The sequence below is a fragment of the Eucyclogobius newberryi genome, unplaced genomic scaffold, assembly GCF_026437365.1.
Source record: "Eucyclogobius newberryi isolate DKJ021-1_F unplaced genomic scaffold, fEucNew1.0.hap1 SCAF_18, whole genome shotgun sequence".
Lineage (NCBI taxonomy): Eukaryota > Metazoa > Chordata > Actinopteri > Gobiiformes > Gobiidae > Eucyclogobius > Eucyclogobius newberryi.
This window is the reverse complement of record NW_027315812.1, coordinates 16,154,384-16,177,524: the sequence shown is the minus strand read 5'-3', so window position 1 is coordinate 16,177,524 and position 23,141 is coordinate 16,154,384. Positions and strand designations below refer to the sequence as shown.

At 40.7% G+C, this 23,141-nt stretch overlaps 2 protein-coding genes across 4 annotated transcripts in view; one reads left to right on the top strand and one right to left on the bottom strand.

The window, feature by feature from the left end:
• Window positions 1-23,141, bottom strand: part of pdia4 (protein disulfide isomerase family A, member 4) — a 290,521-nt gene that overhangs the window by 161,043 nt on the left and 106,337 nt on the right. The gene's annotated exons all lie outside the window — the stretch shown is intronic.
• Window positions 1-23,141, top strand: part of myripb (myosin VIIA and Rab interacting protein b) — a 113,774-nt gene that overhangs the window by 41,833 nt on the left and 48,800 nt on the right. For all 3 annotated transcript variants that reach the window (XM_072450680.1, XM_072450679.1, XM_072450681.1), the window contains exon 3: window positions 6,852-7,073. In XM_072450680.1, coding sequence (XP_072306781.1) covers window positions 6,852-7,073 — 222 coding nt within the window. The remainder of the gene's footprint in view (window positions 1-6,851; window positions 7,074-23,141) is intronic.

The following is a 23,141-nucleotide window of genomic DNA, read 5'->3' as shown; positions in this document are numbered from 1 at the left end:
AGTCACAGCGCGGGTCTGAGTTCATCCACTCATGCTAAACATCTGAACGCCTGGATTTTCTTAAACACTGTTTACCAGCGCCATACTTAGCTCAGCGGGCTGGAAAAGCTTCAGGCTCCGTGTGATGTATGGTGGCGTTACACTGTGGAGTGGCTCTTTATATGAGCCGCTCGGTGACGCTCGTAGAACCAGTCCCTGTGGGCAAATGTACAGCAGCAGAAGAAAGGTGGACTCACACGCTCAAGTGCAGGAGATCAAGCCACTGTCACACTCCACCATATGCAGCTGTGTGGAGGTGCGTATCATACCGTGAAAAAAGATACTATTCTAACTAAAAATGGGAAGCAATACTACCACCAAGCACCAGGTTTGCAGCGTTATTTATACGGATGTCAGGATTATTCAGTTAATCGATAATCAGACTTATTCAGCTCACAATATACCGTAGTTAATTGTTTGAAAATTTTGTAGAATCAGTGGTAATTTCAGTTCAATCTTTGCTCCAAACTATGTGTATGTACTTTTATCTGGATGTTAATGTGACAATATCATCTACTTTTTCATTGAGAAAGAAAATTAAGATTTAGTTGTTTGGTCATAGTGCAAACAATCATGAATAATCATAAAATTGTAATGTTTCTTCCCACAACAGTTGCAACTTGATTTTGCAAAAGGGTGAAGGTTGCACGTCTTCAAGGCTTGAGTGCTAAACCAGAAAAAGATAACAATTATTACAACTATTTAGGGATTGCATCTTTATTTAAAACGATGGGATAAACATACTCTTTCGTTTGTTTGCGTTTCTGCATGAAGCCTTCCTCAGAGCACTTTCAGTCTATTGTCGTGGGCTTTTGTAGGATTCTACCAGGTGTTTATTGTTTTCTGTCTTGTTCACGGCTATAATTAACACATTTAATTAGCCCGAGAAACATTTCAATCTTGTGCCGTAGTGTTCAATGTTGAAATCCAGTACGTTTCTCTTCAGGAGGAGGAATCTGACGTTTGCTGTGGAGCTGAGGTTATTGTGTGCGTGTCTCGACTTATGAGTTTTTCTCGTTTACTTTGAGCTATCCTTCCATCCTATATCGAGTCTTTTGATTGACAGATAGACAAAGTGAATAGGACTGTGCATTGAAACCGTGCTGCGTTTACATCGTTGCTTTTGAATAAGAGAAAACATGAAAGTGTTCGGTCTATTTTTATTGATGCAGCAGATGAATAAACCACACCAAGGCCATCGCAGACAATTGGACTCCATTAATAATGCATGGAGTGTAAAATAACTATAATCTGCTCCAAAAACTAAGTATGAGCATGATTTAATGGGCTGAAATTGGAAGCCAGTCAAAATAATAAATACTCGAGAATATAGTGATTTCATTTTAGTATTGAAGCACTTGAACCAAATGAAGTTTTTAGCCCATTTTTTACTTTGACTGACTTTTAAAGGCGTTTTTTAGTCAAATGAGCTCAATCAAGAACGCCAATGTCAAAATCTTTTTCATTCAGTGAGTCAGACATAAAAAATATTCACTTCAAATTCATGATTGATTGAGTTTGGGTCTCAGGTAAGTAGTGAGTTAATACAAGAATAACTCCAATATTTGCAGCAAGTGACAAGTAATGTCAAGAATATTCTGTTTATCTATAATTATGATTATTCAGGTCAAAAAAAGTAATAATCATGATTATTCAGGTCAAAAAAAGTAAAAAAAAAATCACAATTTTAGTCATTTCAGTTCAATTTATGCTCCAAAAAAAGCAAACAGCATTTTTTGATCTGGCTGTTTATGTCCCAATGTTGTTACTTTTTCATTCATTGATTTAAAAAAGCTAGCAAGGAACGGTACAAGTAATATTACACAACCTGATGCTTTTTACTCTTCGTTTACTACTACTGTACAACTATTACACTGTTGACCACAATTTCTTTCATTTCTTCTTCTCCTACCATTTATTATCACAGAACTATTATCACTACTAATAAAACTGCTAGTGCGACAACGCCATCTTCCCCTGCCAACACGGACAGAAAAAAACTCTTGCTCATTTAGTATTTTTAAAAGAAAGTACAGAAAAACGACTGAAAAACGTTACCGTGGCTTTGATCTGATACTAATTTACTCCACGTCTCGTCACCTGTCACCCGTCTTCCCACAAGAACACTTTTTCATCTTCTGGCACCTCTGCCTCGATCTCTTGCCAGCCCCTCTAATAGCCAACTGCCACCAGCTCGCTACCTTCAAATTTATGAGCAAAATCCCTCCGCAATGCAGAGAAGTGCAAGAGTTTGCCCTGTATAGCGGTACTCTTTATTTAAACTGGCATGTCAAGCTGGATGCATGGAGCAACTCGGATTCACCCAGTGGGAATCCAAATGCAAATTATGTGGTGCGATTGAGCCAGAAATCGCCTCGTTTTCAGGGCTTCTTTCAGCCCTGAGCGCCCCTCCACCAGCTCTAATGCGCACAGACGGAGGATGGAAACATGGATGCAATAGAAACCACTGCGAACAGAGAAGAAATGGCACGCCGCAACAATTTCACACTCTGAAGTGCAGATTTTCAATTAAAAGCGTATTAAGAGCTGTGAAGTCATTGGATCGATTTGTACTTTTAGCTACTGTACACTTGAAAACCCTCCCAAATCAATAGTTCTACGCGTTCAGGGCCCACATCAGAAAGTACATCCTCTCTTTTTAAGGCAGGTATGTATCTCTTTGCTGCAGGCAATGGGCTGACTGAGGGAAGCTGGGACTAAGGGGTTTTCGCCTATAGCAGCTGGATCTAAGCTCGGCTCAAAGTGCGGTCAAATGTCCAGAACTACTGCATAACTAACTGTATAAATAAGTAAACCTTTTTCACACTTAATATATATATCACACAGCTGCATTTGCGCCAGAGTGGCAAAATTAGTCGGTTGATATCTTACTTAAATGGTGGAGGAAAGTATATATTTTAAGGATTACAGTTGCAGAATAGTTAGCTAGCTTTATGCTCATAAACCGATGACTTCATCCAGAAGCCTTTTCCCAATATTTGCTTGTTTTTAAATGGACTGGTCTGTCACAGGGAAGAACTACACATAATCCATCAACAGAAAAGTAGAAATGTATAGGCTGTTGATCAGGTAGAGCCTACAATATGAATATGAGATGGAAATAAGTTGACTGAGAGTGTATGAAGATAACTTCGGCAGCTGCTTTGCTTTCAGCCTGTAAAATGCACTGGCAGCAGGACTGTGAGAAGACTTAATAGATGTCTAGCAGATAAAGAGAAGCAAGAAAAGGATGTGGGTGCACCCAGACGGAAAGAGAGTCAATACATCTTCAGTACGTATAGAATAATCGGCAAGAGTGACAGCACAAACTACATATTTAATTTGCTTATCGTGCTGCCATCTTGGTTTTAAATTACCAGGCAGATCAGCATTCCCCTACACGCCTCGACCACCCTCAAAGATCTCCGTGGCTTCAGAACAGTCTCATCTGAATAATCAATGTACTTTTAATTCTAGATCGAGGTCAACTTTAACACAATTCAGTCACCAGTGTTATCGTTGTAGAAAGCAAGCGTTTAATCAGCAGAGCCTGAAGCTGCCACATGTCTGCTCTGGAGCTCATTGCATGTTTAAAGGGGCATTTAATGGAGGCTTTAGCTGGAGAGAGACAGTTTATCGCATGTTGTATGTTATTTGTATTGACCGCAGTGTTTTAAATGCATGACCAATGCATTGTGTGTACTTTAAAAGGGATTTGCAGTCTTCATTGGTTCAGTTTGTCAATGTAGAATCAAAACCTTCAGTTAGAACAGGCTTGAATGAAAGGATAACAGGAATGAAGGCTGAACATTTTACTTAAAAAGCTTTGTAAAAAATGCATCAATGTACCGGTATTTATCCATTTTGCAAAAGCATTTTTAAAGCAATTCATGCAATTAAATTCAAGAGAAGTTCTGTATAAAATGCATGCTCAGACACAGTGATAAAATGCAATCAATACATATCAATACAAAAACTGTCCTTTACCATAAACACATTTGATCCTGTAGCAGTTGCTTTACTTGATCCCTGTCATTAAAGGTGCTGTATCTGATTTTTACCACCTTAAAACATGAAAAACAATAATTTTAAAGTCTTCGCAATAGTCCGCATGTATCTCTCACTTACCTAATGCCTTCCGAGCATCCCAAATACTCACCGCGATAAGTTTAAAAGAACTTTTTACCCTCACTCTAAAGCTAACAAACATTAGCATGCAAACTGCACACTTCCTGCTTTGTGAAGAAGAAAAGGCTCTACAATTAGACGTAGAGAACGCACTGAGGTCTCATTTTCAACCGAATAGATGGCAAAACAGATTTGACTTTATTACATGCAAATTGGGTCCAGGCCCTTTGATGCAGATTGAGTAGAATTAACACTCAAATGGAACAGACATATCATTTTTATGACAAATGATCTCAAACAACATATTATAATTGAATTTAAGATCACTCATGATAAGACTAATTAGACTTGTTCTAATATCTGTCATCCAAATCTAATAATTCCATGTTAATTAAAGCCGTTTGTTCTGATCTGGTTGTACCTGCTGACTCCTGCCTGACCCTCAGTGTGTCCACAGACTCTTCATGTCTCATTACGACTGACAGGAGCTAATATAAGACGACATGAGCCGTGACCACTCCCTTCCCGTCCTGGAGATATGTGTACATTTGCCCACTCGTTTAATGAAATGGCCCGAGCTGTAGGCATCATCTAATTGTGCTGTTCATTAAACTGCAAAGGCAAGAGCGGAGAACCCAAATGTCTCCTGATCTTAATCGTGACTGACGGAAATGAGTTCCCAGCACAGATATTTCCATACAGACAGCATCCTCTTGGCATCTATACAATACTTTTGTGAACCAGATGGCAACACTTTTTATTTGATTAAATGTGTTTTTGTAGTGATTGATTGGGTTTTCTTTTCCCCAGCAGCACATCTGTGGAATATAAAGACCCTCTGATTGTGTTTTGTCTAAGTGTGTCACCCCTTCATCATTACGTTAAATGTGAAAGGGTTTGTTCATCTTATTAATATGCCTCATGTAATGATGCATATGAAAAGCCATCAGAGCAGCAGTGCCGTCTTAATAACTTGCCCCCCACACATTCACACAGGCCACAATATGCTGCTTTAAGCACTATGCTCCAATTTACATTTGACTTTTACAGTGCCAGGTCCATGTGCTGCTGGAGCTGTGGTTTTCACGCTGTTTGTCTCAGTCCGGCTCTGGGGCTAATCACGGCTCAACGAATCTGTGCGGCAGCTTCAGCTTCAGCTGCATGTGGAAATGTAATGCTTGGTCACCAGAAATGTTAATTTACATAGATTTTAAATGGCTTCAAGATGGAGATGGAAATAGCAGCGATAGATTCTATTGAATATAGAGTGGCCTCAGTTCAAATGAGCCTTTTAAATACAGTGTGAATCTGAAGTTTGTCTTATTTTCATATCCTTCTTATAACATACATTATAGTGGTGGTTTAACCAAACACATTGTGTCGTTTTATTTCTTACTTTATTTTTTTTTTAATTATTACTTCTTAATAGTGGAACATTAATCCAAAATGTTGGATATACCTGTACTTTAAATACACAGTTTGCACTACTCTACCCACAGTGTGTATTTGAAGCAGTGTATCGTAGGATCAATCAGAGTCATGAGCCCGTAACCTTGCAGCGTGTCGAGAGTAAAGAAGCGGCTTAAATAATTCAGTCTCTGCCCATTTGAGCTCAGCTCACTTTCACACCAGAAGCTCAGCATCTGCGGCCAAGGCTTGAACTGTTAAATATTGTGAAAGTAATAAGTATGGCTTGAGTTTACTGCAATTTTTCAATCAAAATTCATATACTGTTTATAAGTATAGCCTCTGCTGGATTGCTTACAGTGCACAATTTCACAGTGGATAAACTATGTGCATAATGTAAAAGATCTACAGACTATAAAGATGCTTGATGTATTAATCCACAAAATGGCAGCTGATCTACTGATATGCTCCAGCTCACACCAAGTACGGCTTTGTAATTTCACCACCAGGACTGTTAATCCAGACTAAACAGGTCTAAAATTGGCATAAACCAGGACAAAATCACAAATTCACAACTAAACTGTTATGTCAAGTCTTAACAAAGACGTTATTGTTCATTGTTTCATTGTAAGTTTGTGGAACTAATATAATGTACTTTTCAATGGTATAACAAGAAATTATACACACCATTTAATTAACAAGTTGATTATATCCAATGTTTACACATCATTTAAAGGGCACATTTGAAAGGAAGTTCTCAGTTTGCCGACTTAAGGAGTCTGGACAAAGCGTTTGTCATGAGCAGAAAAAGCATTGCTGCTCTTTGCCCATATTTTGACTAAAGTGACTCCCCAGTACAGCCTTTTCTGTCCCTATCGCTGTCCAGCTGCTGCCTCTGTGTCGACCAGTGCTTCTCCTACAAATTGACCTTCAGCTGGAGACCGTTTGGTCCCATTTATTATGATAAATATCACAATCTACGCTCTAATTGTCAGCTTTCTGAATTAAGGGGGTGGTGCATGCCTGGTGCTGAGTCGTGGATGTTCACAAACAGTATATGACAGGTTCATCCAAATTGAAATGTCAGCCATCATGTTAATATCCCAGAATCAGTGCCGAGGCAGTGGGGACTATTTTAACCAATCAAATAACCTTTTCACTCTCCACTCTCTTATTGTTTCTCATCAATTCTGCGGTAGCGTTTGCCACATTTTACCTCTGGACTCACGGCTCTCCTCCCTCCCCTCTCTCTCTCTCTCTCTCTCTCTCTCCCACAGTGAAATGAAGCAAGAGCTAGCGGAGGAAGGCAGCAGATGCTCGATCCTGTCCAAGCAGCACCGATTCAACGAGCACTGCTGTATCCGATGCTGCGCACCCTTCACCTTCCTGCTTAACCCCAAGCGCTTGTGCCTGGACTGCCAGTTCAACGTGTGCAAGAGCTGCTGCTCCTACACCAAGAGGGACAAAGCCTGGCTGTGCTCGGCGTGCCAGAAGGGCAGGTTAGTGCACTTGACATTCCCACACACACGAACACAGGGGCATTAGAGTGATATCAGTGGAAGTGAATGAGATGTGAATAGGAAGGGCACAGTGGTGTAAGTGTGCAGATGGCAAGGATCAAAAAAGATGAGTTATTAGAAAGGACTGAAGAGATTTTCTTGGAATAAAAATGTGAATTATTAAATACAGAATGATGAGCAAATATTTAATTCAAATTGTATTTTTTTATGTCTGTATTACTTTTACAGTACGTAAGAATATGAAAACAAAGTCAATACATTGATAGAGACTGTTGAATTGTAGGATGTGCGCTCTGGAAAATGAGAAAAGGACACTTTCACCACAGAGCGATCGGACAATCGGACATGCTAATTTATTCCTCATCATCTATTGGACATACAACCAACACTAAATTGATTACGATCTTATATCAAATTATTTTTACATTACATTTTTGACAAGCAGAGCACCTTGTACAGACTGCTCGCTATTTAATGTGTGTTAGTTAGTGCGAGTTTTTGTCCTTGATCCAATGATCCTTTGCTTAGTTTTGCCAGGTTGAGGTGACATTATTCTGGCAAACTGAAATAACGAATCGCATAAATAGAGCTGGATGTCGTATTGAGTCTATTTTTGGATTGTGATTTCAATGCTTTGCCTTTTGGGACAGATTTACATCCAAAAAAAGGTGTTGCCCGATCGCCTTTCCATATCGCTCACCTATTCTTTCACCTGATTGATTTTCACTCTGTTGTAGTGAGTTAGAGTACCTTCCGTGTAGTGCTCATTGGGTTGGTGGGAGGAGAGGGAAGAATTATGGCAGTGAAAATATCTGGTAAGCTTTGTATCCATCACTTTTGCTGTCACAGACTCCTGCCTTTTCCGCTGCTTCTCTTTGGGTGTGTGCCCTTCTGAGTGTGTGCGCGCCCGGGGCTTGGTAATGTTCTCATTAGACTGAATCACAGATGGGCCGCATGTCACAACATTGTCATCTACCAGCTTCATATAAATAAATACAGCACTTTCGGTGAGGGTATTAAACTGCTTAAGCCTGATTGTAGCTTTTTGAATTACTTTGTTCATCAAATCATCAAATCAATTTATTTTTGTAAGGCCCAAAATCACAACAACAGTTGCCTCTGAGGGCCACAGGGAGAAATGAATCAACAATGTCTGTGGTGGCGATGAAGTCAGACAATGTCTGTGGTGGCGATGGAGTCAGACAATGTCTGTGGTGGCGAGGGACGATGTCCCAGGGTCCTCTGTCCTTAGACTCTCCTTCTTAAGGGTGGAATCACGTCATTTGCAGATATTGAGTTAAGACTTGACAGATATTTTCCTTTCAGCTTTTCCATTCTCACACCAAATCATACGCGTACAATGATTTGCGTATTGGTCTTGCATAGGTAGAACATCAGATGCCCTTTCTTAGGTAATGTACTTAAGCTTGTGTCGTCATTTCGAACATTTCTAGTGTGCATGCAAATCATCCAATCTTGTAGTGGGCATTCATCGTTTCATGAATCAGCTCATTCATATTTTGTCCTCACCTCTTCACTATCTGTGCTTTTTGGCCCTCCTCAAGCCTCCCGGTTTAGATTTAAATGCAAAATCAATTCAGCAGACGGACAAATGAGCTCATTGGCATGCTCCGGCTGTCAGTCAATCTGCAGGAGCTCGGCCGCGCACCCCCCGCAAGTGATTTCTGTTGACGGGAAGCAGATTTTGTAATCATCATGCGCCGGGACATTGGCTGAAGTGGCCCCCTCTTGTATGTCACCACAGCGGACACATGGAAGAGCCCGTTGCATGTTGGGACCATCTGCACTTATCAATGGCGCAGCCGTGGGTAATTGCACAGGGGCCAGGATGGATGTGTAATGTTGCCGAGGTGGCGACAGCTGGTGTATGACTAGCCGAGTGATTCAGCAGATCTGACACGTTTATTTTCCTTTTAAAAACATTTGCTTCACTATAGGCGATCTGTCCTGAGTGACCACGGCAGGCATGACCCTCCGCTGTCTGCGAGGATTAGCAGTGTCCTCGGCTGGTTATCCATAAATTGCTTTGTTCCCAGAGACACACGGAGAGATCGGTCATAACGTTTTGAGCGTTTCTTCTCCATCCTGGCTGTTTACGTGCCACATCTATACAGCGAGGATGGAGTGGTGACAGATAGAAGGGAGAAGGGGGAGACTTTGGGGGGAGGAGGATGGTTGAATGTCAGAGAAAGAAGGATAATCCAGCCACAGGGATAACATTCGAGATTATTTTTGTCTTAGTCCTAAACCTGAATAAACGAATAAAATGTTGATCTCTTGGTGAATAACCAACGTTAAACTCAAGACAAACCTGATAGAATATAGTTGTTTCAGTCAGAAATTTCAGATGGCGGGGACTGACGGGTACATTAGCCAATCAGAGATGCGCATCAAAACAAATATGGCTGTTTACAAGGAAAAAACATTCCATACAATGATTGCAGGAATGGAAAAACATTGCTTCTTGAGGAGCTGAAGTGAAGTTTGATTTTGTTGTAAATGATGGATCTCCTCTGAGTCACACGGGTCACAAAAGTACACTTGATGGCACGGTTCTGTTTGAGCTTGACTCTGGGTGTGACGGAAGGCGGGATAACCAGGCTCACGCTTCATAAAAAATTGAAGAAATGTGTATTCTGAATCGCACACAACCGCCTCATGCTTGTCTCCATGGAGATGCTGTTCATTTGCAGGTGTTTTTATTGCTCAAAAATACCCTAAAAACATTCTTACCGTCACCTTTCCACAGATTAGACTTGTAACTTAACTTTAATGCTGTACTGTGAACCTTTCCAGACAAATCAATACCATTTTGGTGATATATAAGGTGGTACTTTTTTATGAGATTGTATTGATATTCACTTTTTTTTTTAAATCTCCCAAAAATACCAATGTTATTCTGAAGTGTATTCTGAAGGGGTATAAAGATGTTGTACACTGTTACATTTTCTTACATCATGTGTGACATTCTAGTCTTCAAGTGTAGTGTAAAATGGAAAGAACAAGAGCTTCCGCCCTCTTGTTTTAATTACTCCGACACAAAATGCTTTCATGTTTTATCTTTATATTCGTTCCCTCCTCTGACCATTGCAGACATTGCTTCCTTCCTGTCCCACCCTTTTTCTGCTCCTTTCTTTCTCTATATTTCATTTGTCACTCGGCGCCTCCCTCCACCTGATGAAACCAACATTAGCAATTGAGCCGCGGCGCCTCTCTTTGCTTAATCCTCCAAAAAAAACACAGACTGTTGTAGTGTTCCCTATGTAGACCCCACAGGCCTTAGCACCACATGCCTATACCGTCTCTTTACCACGTCAAGCTGTTTTTAATCCTGCACTCTGACATTTCAGTGGGATTATGGCATCTGCTTATCAATAGTATATAATGCACAAGTCAGAAAAGAGCGAAGGGCCCTTTGAGCTCAATTTACATTCCCCTAAAACGCTATTGAACCGTTTTTTGTCCATTGCGCCGTGACTTGCAGCCAGTATTTAATTCAGTACAGTATTGCATTAACTGGTTGTCAATTTTTAACTGCACGAATACCACAGCGCACAGCATCTTGGTGGTGCTACACTGAAACGCTGCTCCAGTCTTCCACATACATATTTAATCATTTCTTTGCCCTCATCAACAGGCCATGCAGGGGGAGCTGATTGGCTGAAGGGCCTCAGGACACGATCTAACAAGCGCTCTTGCCTGTCGCACTGAGGATGCAGGGGCTTTCTGGTGCTTGTAAAGGCTCTGGCGTATATTGGACTGTGATTTACATTTACAGAAATCTCATAAAAGTCACAAGAATTTACGGTTACAAGTGTCAGCCCCAGAGAGATTAGATGTTTAAGTATTTTTGTGCCGAAAGCGAATGGATTGGTGGAGAAAGGTTGAGGTGGAGGTTACTTTTCAGTGTTGTTTGTGGTTGGCTTGTTAGTTTATGGCGAATACTGAACAAGAAACGGTCAAATTTAGTGGATGTTTTTTTATTATTTTACAGGATCCATATTTTATTTTCTAACCCTGTGATTAAATGTTAAAACGTTTATTCGTGAAGTGAAATTCACAGTCTTTATGTTAAGCAATACCTAGAAATAGATCAAATGTACCTAGAAATATGACATTTACCCCAGAACTGGAACATACCACATTTATAAATCATTATGCGGTTCATTGAATAGCACGGCACTGGTGAAATAAAGTGTGAAATCTGGCTGCTCACAGTCACGCACCTGCAGCACGGATACAAGTCACAAAGACATTTTATTTTTGTCTCCACTGCCACACTGTAGTATTTTTATCTTTGTCTTTTAGAGAATAAGTCCTGATTGGAAGGGAAGACCACACATACAACACCACTCATGTTTTCAAAATAATTGGGCATTTACATGTCCGTGTGCGTTCCTGTCTTCTGCTGCTTGTTAGAAGTGCTCTTGTTAGGATAATCCAACTGCGCTAGAGGCACCGTAGAGATCTAAAGGTTTGTGTTGAAAAGCTGGAGGATACAGGAAAGAAGCTCTTAGTCATTTGTCACAGTGTGGAGCTATAAGGTCTGAAGCATCAACCTTTAAATCAGATGGGGAGAGAGGGAGAGTGTAGAGAAAGGTGATGCATGGAGCGCTTCTTCATGCCTGGCCTCCATTAACCGGAATCTTCTGCCTTTCTACCTTGCAGGAGTGGGCCCATACCTTACAAGTGCATGAAGTATATCATATATGTGATCGAGGGGCTCAGTGAGGTCTTCAAGAAGGTGGAATCTAGCTTTCTGTTAACTCAGGCTTCTTGGCACTTCCCGTATTTAGATATTTATAGATCAGGTTATTGGGAGAGGAAGCCTAATGATTTTTTACAATCAACCTTTTTATATTGTTTAATTCAGGCATATCCAAACTACGGTACGGGGGCCAAATTATCCATACTATTATAAGCATGAATTTTTTACTGCAAGCTTTTAAAAATCTACCGTGATAAACCCAATATAAAATATTGAATGTATCCAATTAAGGATCTAAGCCGGGATAAAGGTGGTGGCTCAGGTTCTCTGCTCGTATTTTCATTATTTAGTGCATTGACCACCAGTCTACAGCCCTCGATTGTCCCTCTGTGTCCTGTTTCCATATGTGGCCTTTGATGAAAGAAAGGTTGGACGTCCCTGGTGGAATATATAACCACTCAAGTATGTGACCTGCCTAATGTAATCAAACTTTCTGAATGAGAAAGTTATGTTAATTTTATTATAATTATCATAATAATCTAACCTGTCCGGCACAGCAAGAAGGTCGCGGGTTCAACTCCAGATCCGGACCGGGCCTTTCAGTGCAGAGTTTGCATATTTCTCTCTGTGTCTTCCGGTTTCCTCTGGATGTGCCGGTTTCCCCCATCAACACAAAACCAGGTCAAATCCTCAGTATCAGTGAAGGTCCTGACCAACCTAACAAAGATCTGGACATGACCACTGCTCCTGAGCTGATGCCCCAGTGGCACTGAAGAATGAGTCAAATGCAGAGGACAAATTTCCCACAGGGAAACCCAAACTTTAAGCCTCAATAGTTTTTGGGCTTATATTGTCTCCCACATATTCACGATTATCGATTAACTGAATAATCTTGGCATTCCTTTTCCCAAATAATGTGACAGTAAGATTGCTCTTGTAAATTCCAGATGTCTGTGTCCTTATGTGTCCTTCCTCTGACTGCAGCCACCCACAGCCTCACACAAGCAGAAGACGATGAATAGTATACTCTAGATATGTTTTCTTTAGGAACCTTTAGGATGTAAAATAATAACACAACTCACTATTCTGAAATGTCCTGTCACATGCAGAAAAGCAAATGATTTAATATTAACGCTACAGCCCCGGGAAATGTAATAATACACGCTCATAATTATTACTAGCAACAGGCAAATTGATGTACCGGTACTTTATTGATTCTCACTTTTGTGTGTACAGTCAATATAATCAGTTACTCGCTTAGGATGATTTATAATGGGCATTTTTAACAAGAATAGCAACAATATGACCAGAACATAATTGCCACATTTAGATTTTGTGTTTAATTTGAAAATATAATTGCACACATATTCCTTATCCAGCCTGAAACATTTATATAGTTCCGTAACAGGTTATTAAAGGGCTCCTCAAAGCTTGCCTCCAGCTGCGTTCTAAATCCCATGTAGGGCTCAGAAAGGACATCCACCAATCACACTGCCTCCCTCCTTTTATCCAGCAGCCTTGTCTCCTTTCCTCATCTCCTTCCCTCGTGGCCTTGTCTCCTGTCCAAGCAGCTGACACAGGAGCGAGCCAGTCGATCATAACTCTTAACGGTGATTTGCACTTTGAGCACAGGCGCCAAGGCAGACACACATGCAGAGGCCGTCTTGTAACTTGCAAACGCTGCAAAAGGATTTCTCTAGTGCTTTTTCACATTCTCCGGTCTCCCGCTGCACAGCCAAAGCTCAGATTAAAGCACCGTGTGGCGGTTTGAAGGATCAGATCTTACAGTTTAAACACCTTCCTCGTCCTTATTAATTGAAATACTTCTTAGATCAAACTTAGCAAGTGCACTTCATAGACAGTAATCACTACGTTAGGTTAATTCAGTTTGTAGTAAGTTTCCTTTCAAACTAAAAGCTGTGAAATGCACTTTTGGTTAAAGAAAAGCCATATGACCACAGCTGAACCTGAGGCCTTAAGCTCTCATATTCTGAGGACACATAAAGCCATAGTTTTATTATTGTGTATGATCTGCAACACAAAATGAGGAGCTAATTTCCGATTGGACAAAGAAATATTGTTTTTCTGCTTAGTAAAATCAATCTTTATTTTGAACATGATTAAGTCACATCTGAGGACACATATGGGTAATGTCTATGAAACACATAACTACACTATAGTAACCCTTGATGCACAGATCGGGGGTCCTGCATCTATATTTTCAACCCGCCGTGACCCGCCCCTTATTTACTAAAAAGGCTGCATATTGAAATACATTGTGGGCATAATTAAGGTTTTAATTCAGTCTGAAAAAGTTCCGGAATGCTCTAAACTGACTGCATTTTACCAAATTAAGAGCTCAGTGACAAGAGCAGAGCAAAGTTAACCTTTTTTTAACAATCTGATCCATATTTACAGAGAAACACGCCTAATGACGAACTGCATTTAGATTCCGCCCTGCAATTAAATGATAATTTCTTGGCCCTTCTGGAACTGCAGGTCAAAACATAACCCGTGCGTCACTATCACTACACTGTATTTACCACGTCTGTTTCTAGCCCTCTATAAAGCCTGATCCACTTGTGTCTCCACAGCAGCAGCACAAGCGACACACCATAGCTACAGGTCGACATGAACACAAAGACGCATATGTTTCTCCTGCAGCCTTCAATTTTCTTCCAATCTAAAAGCTTTTGTGGAGTTGCGGAGTCAGAATGTACTTTGGGCTTATTCTGTTGCAGACTATTCACTCCATGTTTTTATATTACTGTGGGATATTCTCCTATCATTCTATTGTATGATAAATAAGTTAATCTTTCTCACAGTTTTTCCCTCAAACCAAAGTTGTGATCTCTAAGACGGGTTATTTATACCCGAAGCTCAACACTCTATTTCTATTTCAAAAGTAACTGTAGGCTATATCTAGGTCTCAACCAAGAGACACAAAACACCTCCAGTATTTTTAACACATACACGTCTTCTGGTGATAAGCGGCATTTTCCACCTTTGTTTTTGTCACTTCTGCAGTTTATATACTGTATTAGCTTTTTACTACATGATGCATGAGGGGTCTGAAGAGTATCTGGAGAACCAAAACACAAAATCTATACATATGGAAACTGTAAAATCCATATGTCGGTGTAATCCCTCATTCGTCCAGGCGTGTTCCATAGTAGAAAAAGCTTCAGTTGTAGTCATCTGGACTCAGTTTGAAAAAATAGACGTTTCGACTCTCATCCAAGAGTCATTGTCAATAAAAGAATTTAGATCGAGAACTCCGATATTAATACTGTTCTGTGGTAAGACCCGCCCATTGGGAGGAGCCTTCCTGAAGTAGAAAGAGTTGTTTGTTTCAACAGAAACTCCCCCCTTGTATCTACCGAGCTAGCCTATTCAGAATCTTAATGGGCTATTAGAATCCTCTTTGTCTTTGTGAGACCCTGGCTCAACCACCCTGAGTACCTGATTAGCCTCTAAATGTCCTGGTCCTGGTCCTCTACCTTTCCAGGGGTTCAGTAACCCATTATAAATAACAGGAAGATTAAACCTTAGCCCTCCATTTCTGTTTAAAGAAGGTCTTTCTTTTTTAACAAAAATAGCTTCCTTGACTCCTCTTTCAAACCATCTTTTCTCCCTGCTTAAAACCTTCACCTCACCGTCTTCAAACGAGTGATTAGAGGCTTCAAGATGGAGATGCACGGCGCTCTGAGGTCCTGAACTTGTATTTCTTCTGTGCTGATAAAGCCTCTTGTGTAGAGGCTGTTTAGTCTCACCTATGTAACGTTCTTTACAGCTTTCTTCACTGCATTGGATCGAATAAACTACATTGCTCTGTTTTTGAGTCGGCAACTTGTCCTTAGGATGAACCAGTTTTTGTCTTAAAGTGTTTCCTGGTTTAAAATAAACAGGGACTTCGTGTTGTCTAAAAATTCTCTGCAGTTTTTCCGACAGGCCAGACACATAAGGGATAGAGACACCCTTCCTTCTCTGTTCAGTTTCCCTTTTGTCCTGCTTCTTGGTTCTCTTCACTCTGTTGAGAGCCCAAGCGGGGTAACCACAGGCTGAGAGGGCATTTCGGACATGTTTTTCCTCTTTCTTCTTTTTCAAACTGAGTCCAGATGACTACAACTGAAGCTTTTTCTACTATGTAAAATCCATATGTATTCTATTTATACCTGATGACAGAAGTAGGTCATGTTTATGCAATTGTTTAATTTAATTGTAATGTAATTTGACTTATTAATAAATACTTTGTACAGAGATGTAGTACTCCTGTCCAGGACTCAGGCCTAATTTTCAAAGCCACTTGTGACTCGACTTGAGGTTGAGGCAAGAGGACTAGAACATGGACTCAGACCCGTGGACCCAAGACTCAAGTTACAACAAACCTGTGCAAGTTTGATTTTAAAATGGTTTTCAATTCTGGTTTTAAGGTCAAATCTACTTACATGTATTTAGTAAAATAATAAGAAAACTCTTGTTAAATGAGATGGACTTTGACTCGGTCTTCGATAATAATGACTCGACTTGGACTCTAACCATAGTTCAGCGACTCAAACTTCACCAATTTGGACTCGGACTTGGACTAAACAATGAGTCCTTGACTTGGGCATGACTCAAAAACATCTGTATTTACTTTATCTGCCCTGTGAGAATTTAGCTTTTTTGCATCTATCCTCTGTGTGAACAAGTGTTTTACCTTTGATTTAAAACCCCTCCTACACTGACAGTATTACGAAAGCACTTCTCCATCTGGTCCCGTCCGTACCAAATATTGCATCTTGTGTTTATGTCTGTATTCAGTCTAAATCGCTCTGAACTGAGCGCCGTCATGTTTTCAAGTGTGTAACTACATTTGGTGTGGAGTCGACGTTTCCTTCTACCGTGCGCCCAGATCTTAAATATATTCCGTAACAAGATTCAAAGAGACTTGAGGATGATATTTGCCGCGTCAGGAAGTGAGCCACTTCAGTCGGAGCTTTTCTCTTTGATTCATCCGCAAACATTTACCAAATAAAACCCTGTTCGCCTCTCAGCACTTCCCTCTGATTTACTCTAATAGACGGTGTAATGAAAGCGTGCCGAGCCTCCTGACTCCCATACACACTCTATCTTTACCATCTTCTGTGCAACTGGCCATGGCTCATATCCTGAGAAGACGCCAGATGCATTATGGGTAATTCTATCTAAATGGCTTTCTTAACAACCTTCACAAACTTTACTCACATTTTTGTATTGACAGTAATCAGTTTGTATATGGTCTATGATATACTTAGTAATCGTTCCACTTCTACGTTCACCCCCGGCTTAACGTTCGCTCCACGTTTTAGACGATATCGCTTCAGATAACCTGCCACGCTCGGCTCATTCAACTATGAACTCACGAAAATATCATAGCCAGAGAATATTTGTTCAGTCACGGCACGCAGCCTTGCAACTCGTAAGCCGCTTGTTCTGTGGGGAAGAAAAAGCATTTGTTTTGTCCACGATATGTCAGACGTACACTTTCACTCTCTGGGTTTGGGCAAGTTTATCTGAGGACGGCAGTGTAAAATTATGACCAATGAGCGGGAAAGATTATCACTTTATTGAATTGTGTTCAAAACTCCACTGACAGTGAATTTATAGAAGTGCTCATGTGTGATATATTCATAATGATACTTTCTTTATTGGGTTTTGCCGCTGGAGTAATTAGGTTTATTATCAGATCGGAATATACTGAGCTATGAATGCTGCTCATTTTTCTATAGGTTCACCCCAATAAATCTACTTCATTGTGAGAATTAAAGTCAATCTATTTTTTATATCAATACACTCCAGACACAGTAAACTACATTAGCAATAACATTACATTCTCAGCCATGTCATATTCCTATAAAGGATGTTACATACGTTTCACTCTTCAATCCGTGACTTCATTTTGACTTTACACACTAATCTAATGTATCTATTTTTTATACGTCGATGCAACTGTTGTGGAACATGGAAAGTTATCATCTTGTGTATTGAAATATTAATATATTTTCGGAAACACTTTAATTATGTATCGTAAGAAGTGTCTCATGTCTCACAATGACGCTGTGCTGGGGGAAATGCTGCTAGTGTAAATGAACTGCAATTACCCCAAAATGCTAATGGCTCCATCCCAGTTTCCCGTTCCACTTTGCCTCCGTGGGACCTTGGCTGGCTCGTGGTTGTGTATGATTCTGGTTTTTCTGCACTCGCACCGCTTCAGGCCTGTGTCTTGTTGCACATCCTCCCTCATTTTTCAGTGGCTTAAATGAGGCTTAGCTGCCGTTTCATTTCCCGAGCTGTCCACACCGGTCTCACCTTGTTTAGCCGTGATTTCCCACCTGAGCGGGGCGAGCCGTTTGATCTCATTTGTTTAAAATCATCCAATGTTATTAGGCCTGTACCTCGTGGGCTTCCAATGCTAAAGCAGGTTAATCCAGTTTAATTCTCTCTATCCTCTTTCACCTGTTATCATAAGATGGGATTGAATAGGGAAGGTTTGTGAAAATTCATAGTAAGTAGGTTCAATTGGCACTGTTCAATTAGTAAAGACAATAGGGCTGTGCAATTAATACGTTTTAATCATGTCAATTCTGTTCTGAGATATATAACATAAATTACAAAACATTACAAAACATGATATTATTTGCATACAGATTTACTATTAACAGTGCATTTAATTGGTATATCAATTATGACACAATTAACGAATTGTTTTGAGACGTCCAGGCCTATAATTATTTCTAAATAATAATAATAATAATACCTTTTATTTATATAGCGCTTTTCAGTGACCCAAAGACGCTTTGACATATGCAAAAAGGGTATTTACACACAGGGGGGACAGCACGTACAATACACAATAATATACACAATCCGAAAAAAGAACAGATAAAATAAACAAGACAGAAGAAGTACAAAGAAAATGATGGGGATTTAACAGGGGGTAGAGAATTAAACTGACACGTCTGGACTTACTGTGTTTTTAACAGTTTCGCTCCAGACCAGGAAGTGCCTTCAGGGCTTGTGTTGGTGACTGTGGCATAGACTTGGATGGTCGTTCCACTAAATCCACCTTAAAACATCGTCTGGTCTGGACTCTGCCGTGCATCTCCGCTCCTTTTTTACAAGTGGGACACATTCCACAGGTGGATTGAAAGAGGTGAGAAGGAGGCTATGCATGAAAGATCTTTGAGGCCGGCCCTGAATGGACACAGAGGACTGCGCTTTCAGCCCCGCTTGCACCTGGAACAGAACCGTGTGGAGGACGCCCCAGGTCTCTCACGGTGACGTCACTGGAACGTCACCGCCCACATCTGGAAGACACAGTCACCGGCACAAGCCCTGAAGAAGCTTCCTGATTTGCAGCCAAACTGTATAGGCTGTTAAAACTAAGTAAGTCTGTGTATTTGTTTAATTGTCTTTAGAAATATTCACAAATGATCAGGCTTTTCCCCAGAAATCCAAACCAGACCACTGAACCATGTCAACAGCCGTCTCCTGATGTAGCGTGCAGTGACACTTTATCTAATCTTTAAGGATGTGACAACAGTAGGAAGGTAGAGGTCACCGTGAATCAATAAATCTGTTTTTTTTTCTCATCTCAGACGTACAGTGCAAAAAGAAAACACATCAACAAATCAAATACAGCAGAACAAGTGCTGAAGACAATGGTTCTGCATTTCTGTCTCTGTGTTGTTGTCTGTTGTCTGCTGTTTGTTCAGAGGAGTTGAACGATCCAAGACGCGATCAAAGCAAGTGTTTGAATGAGTGCTGCCAATGGGAAGCGTTTCAAAGCCGTCAGAGCGCACTGTTGGAAACTACACATCATGTAAAATAAGGTCTTGTAGTGGTTTGATTATTTAGCTGAAGCCTTTGCATTGTTGATTCACAATGCAGTGTCTTTGTTTGTTTCTGCTTGTAATACTGCGTTTGTTGGTGAGCTGTGGGACACGTTCAATATTGACTATTGACTTCATGCATTTTGAATGAAGGCTCTGTAGATCTGATGCTGGAGTTGTTCCTATACTTTGCTCAGTCCCTGGTGGAGGCAGAGAATCTTTTGGATTGGTTTCACACCATCAAACAGCTGCAGGCATCCTTCTCCACACCTTATTTCTGTTTACTCCGACACTTTGGGAAATGTATGGCTTTGGGGTGTTGTGGTTTCAGCAAACAGCTTTTCCCCAGCCACAATGAGTTTAGCTGAATTTATTTGATCTAACGCCGAGCAACGTGCCATTGAATTTAATCAGAGAATTTAACACGTGACGCTAACGTTGCCCTTTCTAGCCTGCGTTTGCTTCCACGCGAGGAGTTTAAAATAGTCCCCGGTTGCTGGCGTCTTATTGACAAGTCGTACTGTAAAGGCCAGTGTAAGACAAGCTGTGTGTAGCATTAAGCTTCTGCGATAAGCTGACCAAAGAAACTGATCATACAGGACAAACTCTGTACTAAGATGACATTGATCATAAGTAACCACAAAGAAATGTTAAAAATGTTGCGACTTTGCAGGGGATGGTACATTTCACAGCACTCTAAATCCTGTTTTCTCTATTTCATATTTTGTTTATTAGTTATGTAATGCTATTATTGCGATATTTGAATACACTGTTTGACATAGTAATTTCGGTTGTATAAACTTTGTCCAAAGGAAAACATCAGAGACAAAATCATGACTAACTCAAGACTAATTTAGACTGAAAAAGGAAAAATCATGAATAAAATCTGCCTTTTTCAAACTTTTTCCTTCATCTGTCAGCTGGAGGACCTTGGTTTAATTTTGTTGCGTGCGATATTGATACTTTTGCAATATATTGTGTAGCCTTATTTGATCTAATTACAAAGATTAGCATATTTCAAAGGAACTAACTACCACGTATAGCAAATATCGCATTTAGACTCTTTCAGCACAAATTTCAAATGCATGGCCATAACTCAAAGGCCCATGTTGGAACAAACACAAACAGAAACGAGCATGAAGGCAGCACATGCATTGGAGGAGCTCGTCATGCTCACTAATCCCCTCACATACCTCCAGACTCCAGCGCACACACAAACAAATCCCCTTTTTCACTGGCTGCAGATGAAACCATATTCGTAGCCGCACTTATTGCATTCAACGGCTTCTTTTCCAGTTCCCACTTACACCCTCGCTACAGACGCCACCTTCAGAGCGCCGCGTCACCTTGAAGTGTCCACTGATCGCTCCAGAGGTCAACGATAACGATCGAAACGAGTGCGAGGCGGGGAGGAGGCGTCTGCGGCTCCTCGCACGCCGCTCCATAGCTTCACCTACTCTCGCAATGAATTATGCAGCGATGTGGCCCAGGGTTTTCCGTAGACTTGAAAGAAAAAGGGCAAAAGGTTCACGGCAATGATCAAAGACTGGTCAATATTAGCCTCAGCGTGTTGTAAGGAATTATTTGCCAATTTGGAGCGGTCATTTAAAGCTATTAAGTGGAGAAGAATTGTTATGAAATCAAACTTGTGTGCAAGGTTCTAAGAAAATCTGCCTTTTGCACGTAACACTGTGGGGTCTAATCCTGTGCACTCATCTGTTGAGTTTAGTATTAGCAATGCCTCCTGTTTTGCTCTGGGATATTTTTGCCTCAGGACTGTTTCACTCTCATTTTGCTAATGTGGCTAATTATAAAGCAAAAATAACCGCGGATGAAGCCTATAATAACTTATGATCTCGTTATATGAGGCAGAGTCGAGGCGAGGAGGTGTTTTCTGCCTGTGCTGTGTTGCAGAAGTCACGTATTATGGCGTGTTGGTGGTGTGTCTGAGGAGCTTTGTGTGATGGATGGCGCTGCATCTCATCCGTCTCCACGTGCGTTGCCCAGCGTGGCTCTCTCAAGTCCTCTGCAGCGCTCTGATCGCCGCCATGATTATGCAGCAGCGACTTGAGCGTGACCACAACATGCACACATACAATACAGGCGGCTTCTTGTGTTCTTCTGCTAGATTTGTTCCTTCAGATCGTACTTCCAGGGCACGAGTTGGAAGTTGGATTTGCACATTTTGACGACTCAAGTGCAGTTTGGCAGAATCTTTTAGCACAAGAGTAGATGCTTCCTTGACAAACGAATCAGGGAAAGGTGGAGGTTTAGTCACGTGCACGGTGGACAAACATCTCACTTTCCCTGACAAAGGATTCTGTCTCTACCTGTATACCAATTACAGAGTAAGCCTTTTATAGGCGGTGACAAACATTTGACACGTATGCACATAATCACAATCAAATCAGCTCCAAAAAGAGATAGAACAGCCATCACGCCTGTGACGGTTCGAGCTATCTCTTCAGAGGTCAATCGGAGATGTTTTCCACACATAATCAGGTCCTGACTCAGTAATTGGCCTGATCCTGGCTGATTAAGAGGCGCCGGACAGTATAATCGGGAACCAACATTCTTATATCATCTGCACACAGGAGAACAACACAGATATTAATTTCGTGACATGTCATGGGCTAAAACAACATCGGAATGACATGACCCATTTTCCCCATTACAAGACACACTTGTAGCTAACATTTTGCTGTCATTTGTGTATTATTCGTACAACTTTTTGTTTGGGATTTGTAGCTGAGATTAAATTATTAGACTTTCAATTAACATGAGAGCAGAGAGCAAACACCGGGATCTTTTTAAAACGTTTTAAATGGCATGCAATTAACATAATCTGACGTGAGTAATCAGAGGGATCATGATCAGAAAGAAATCAGATTATTTAAGTGTGCGTGTAACAACAGCCACAATTCTGTATCAAAAATGTTCTTTCTTGAGCAATTACTGACAATTTCCTAACATTTTATTATCACAACAAATCACCAATAATGTTTGTTGTAGTGTTGTAATTAACGCTGATATAATTTATGCAAAGGTAAATAGTGGTTCCATTAAAACCCCATTATCGAGCAAAGCTGTAAAAATGAAATCCATTAGTTGCCATTATGTGTATCTAACGTCCACATATCACGCCATGACAAGTCACTGATGAAGACTGATGACATTTCACCTCCCACAGTCCCACTTGAGTCTCACTCCCACTCAAAACGAGACCCGCCTGTCAAAGAGATTTACAGATTCATTAAAAGCCGACTATTCAAAACCTTAGCCTGTCTTCTATGTGAAAAAAAAAGACTTTCCTCTGTTTTGTGGGTCAACAAAACGAGACAAAACGAGACACCAAATCAGTACAAGCGCAAAATCTATCGCTCCGGTCACAGAGACAATAGTGAAACGTGTCTTATGCTGTTATTTCAGATCAAAGTGAGAGGCGTATCTGTTAGCAAGCCGCTC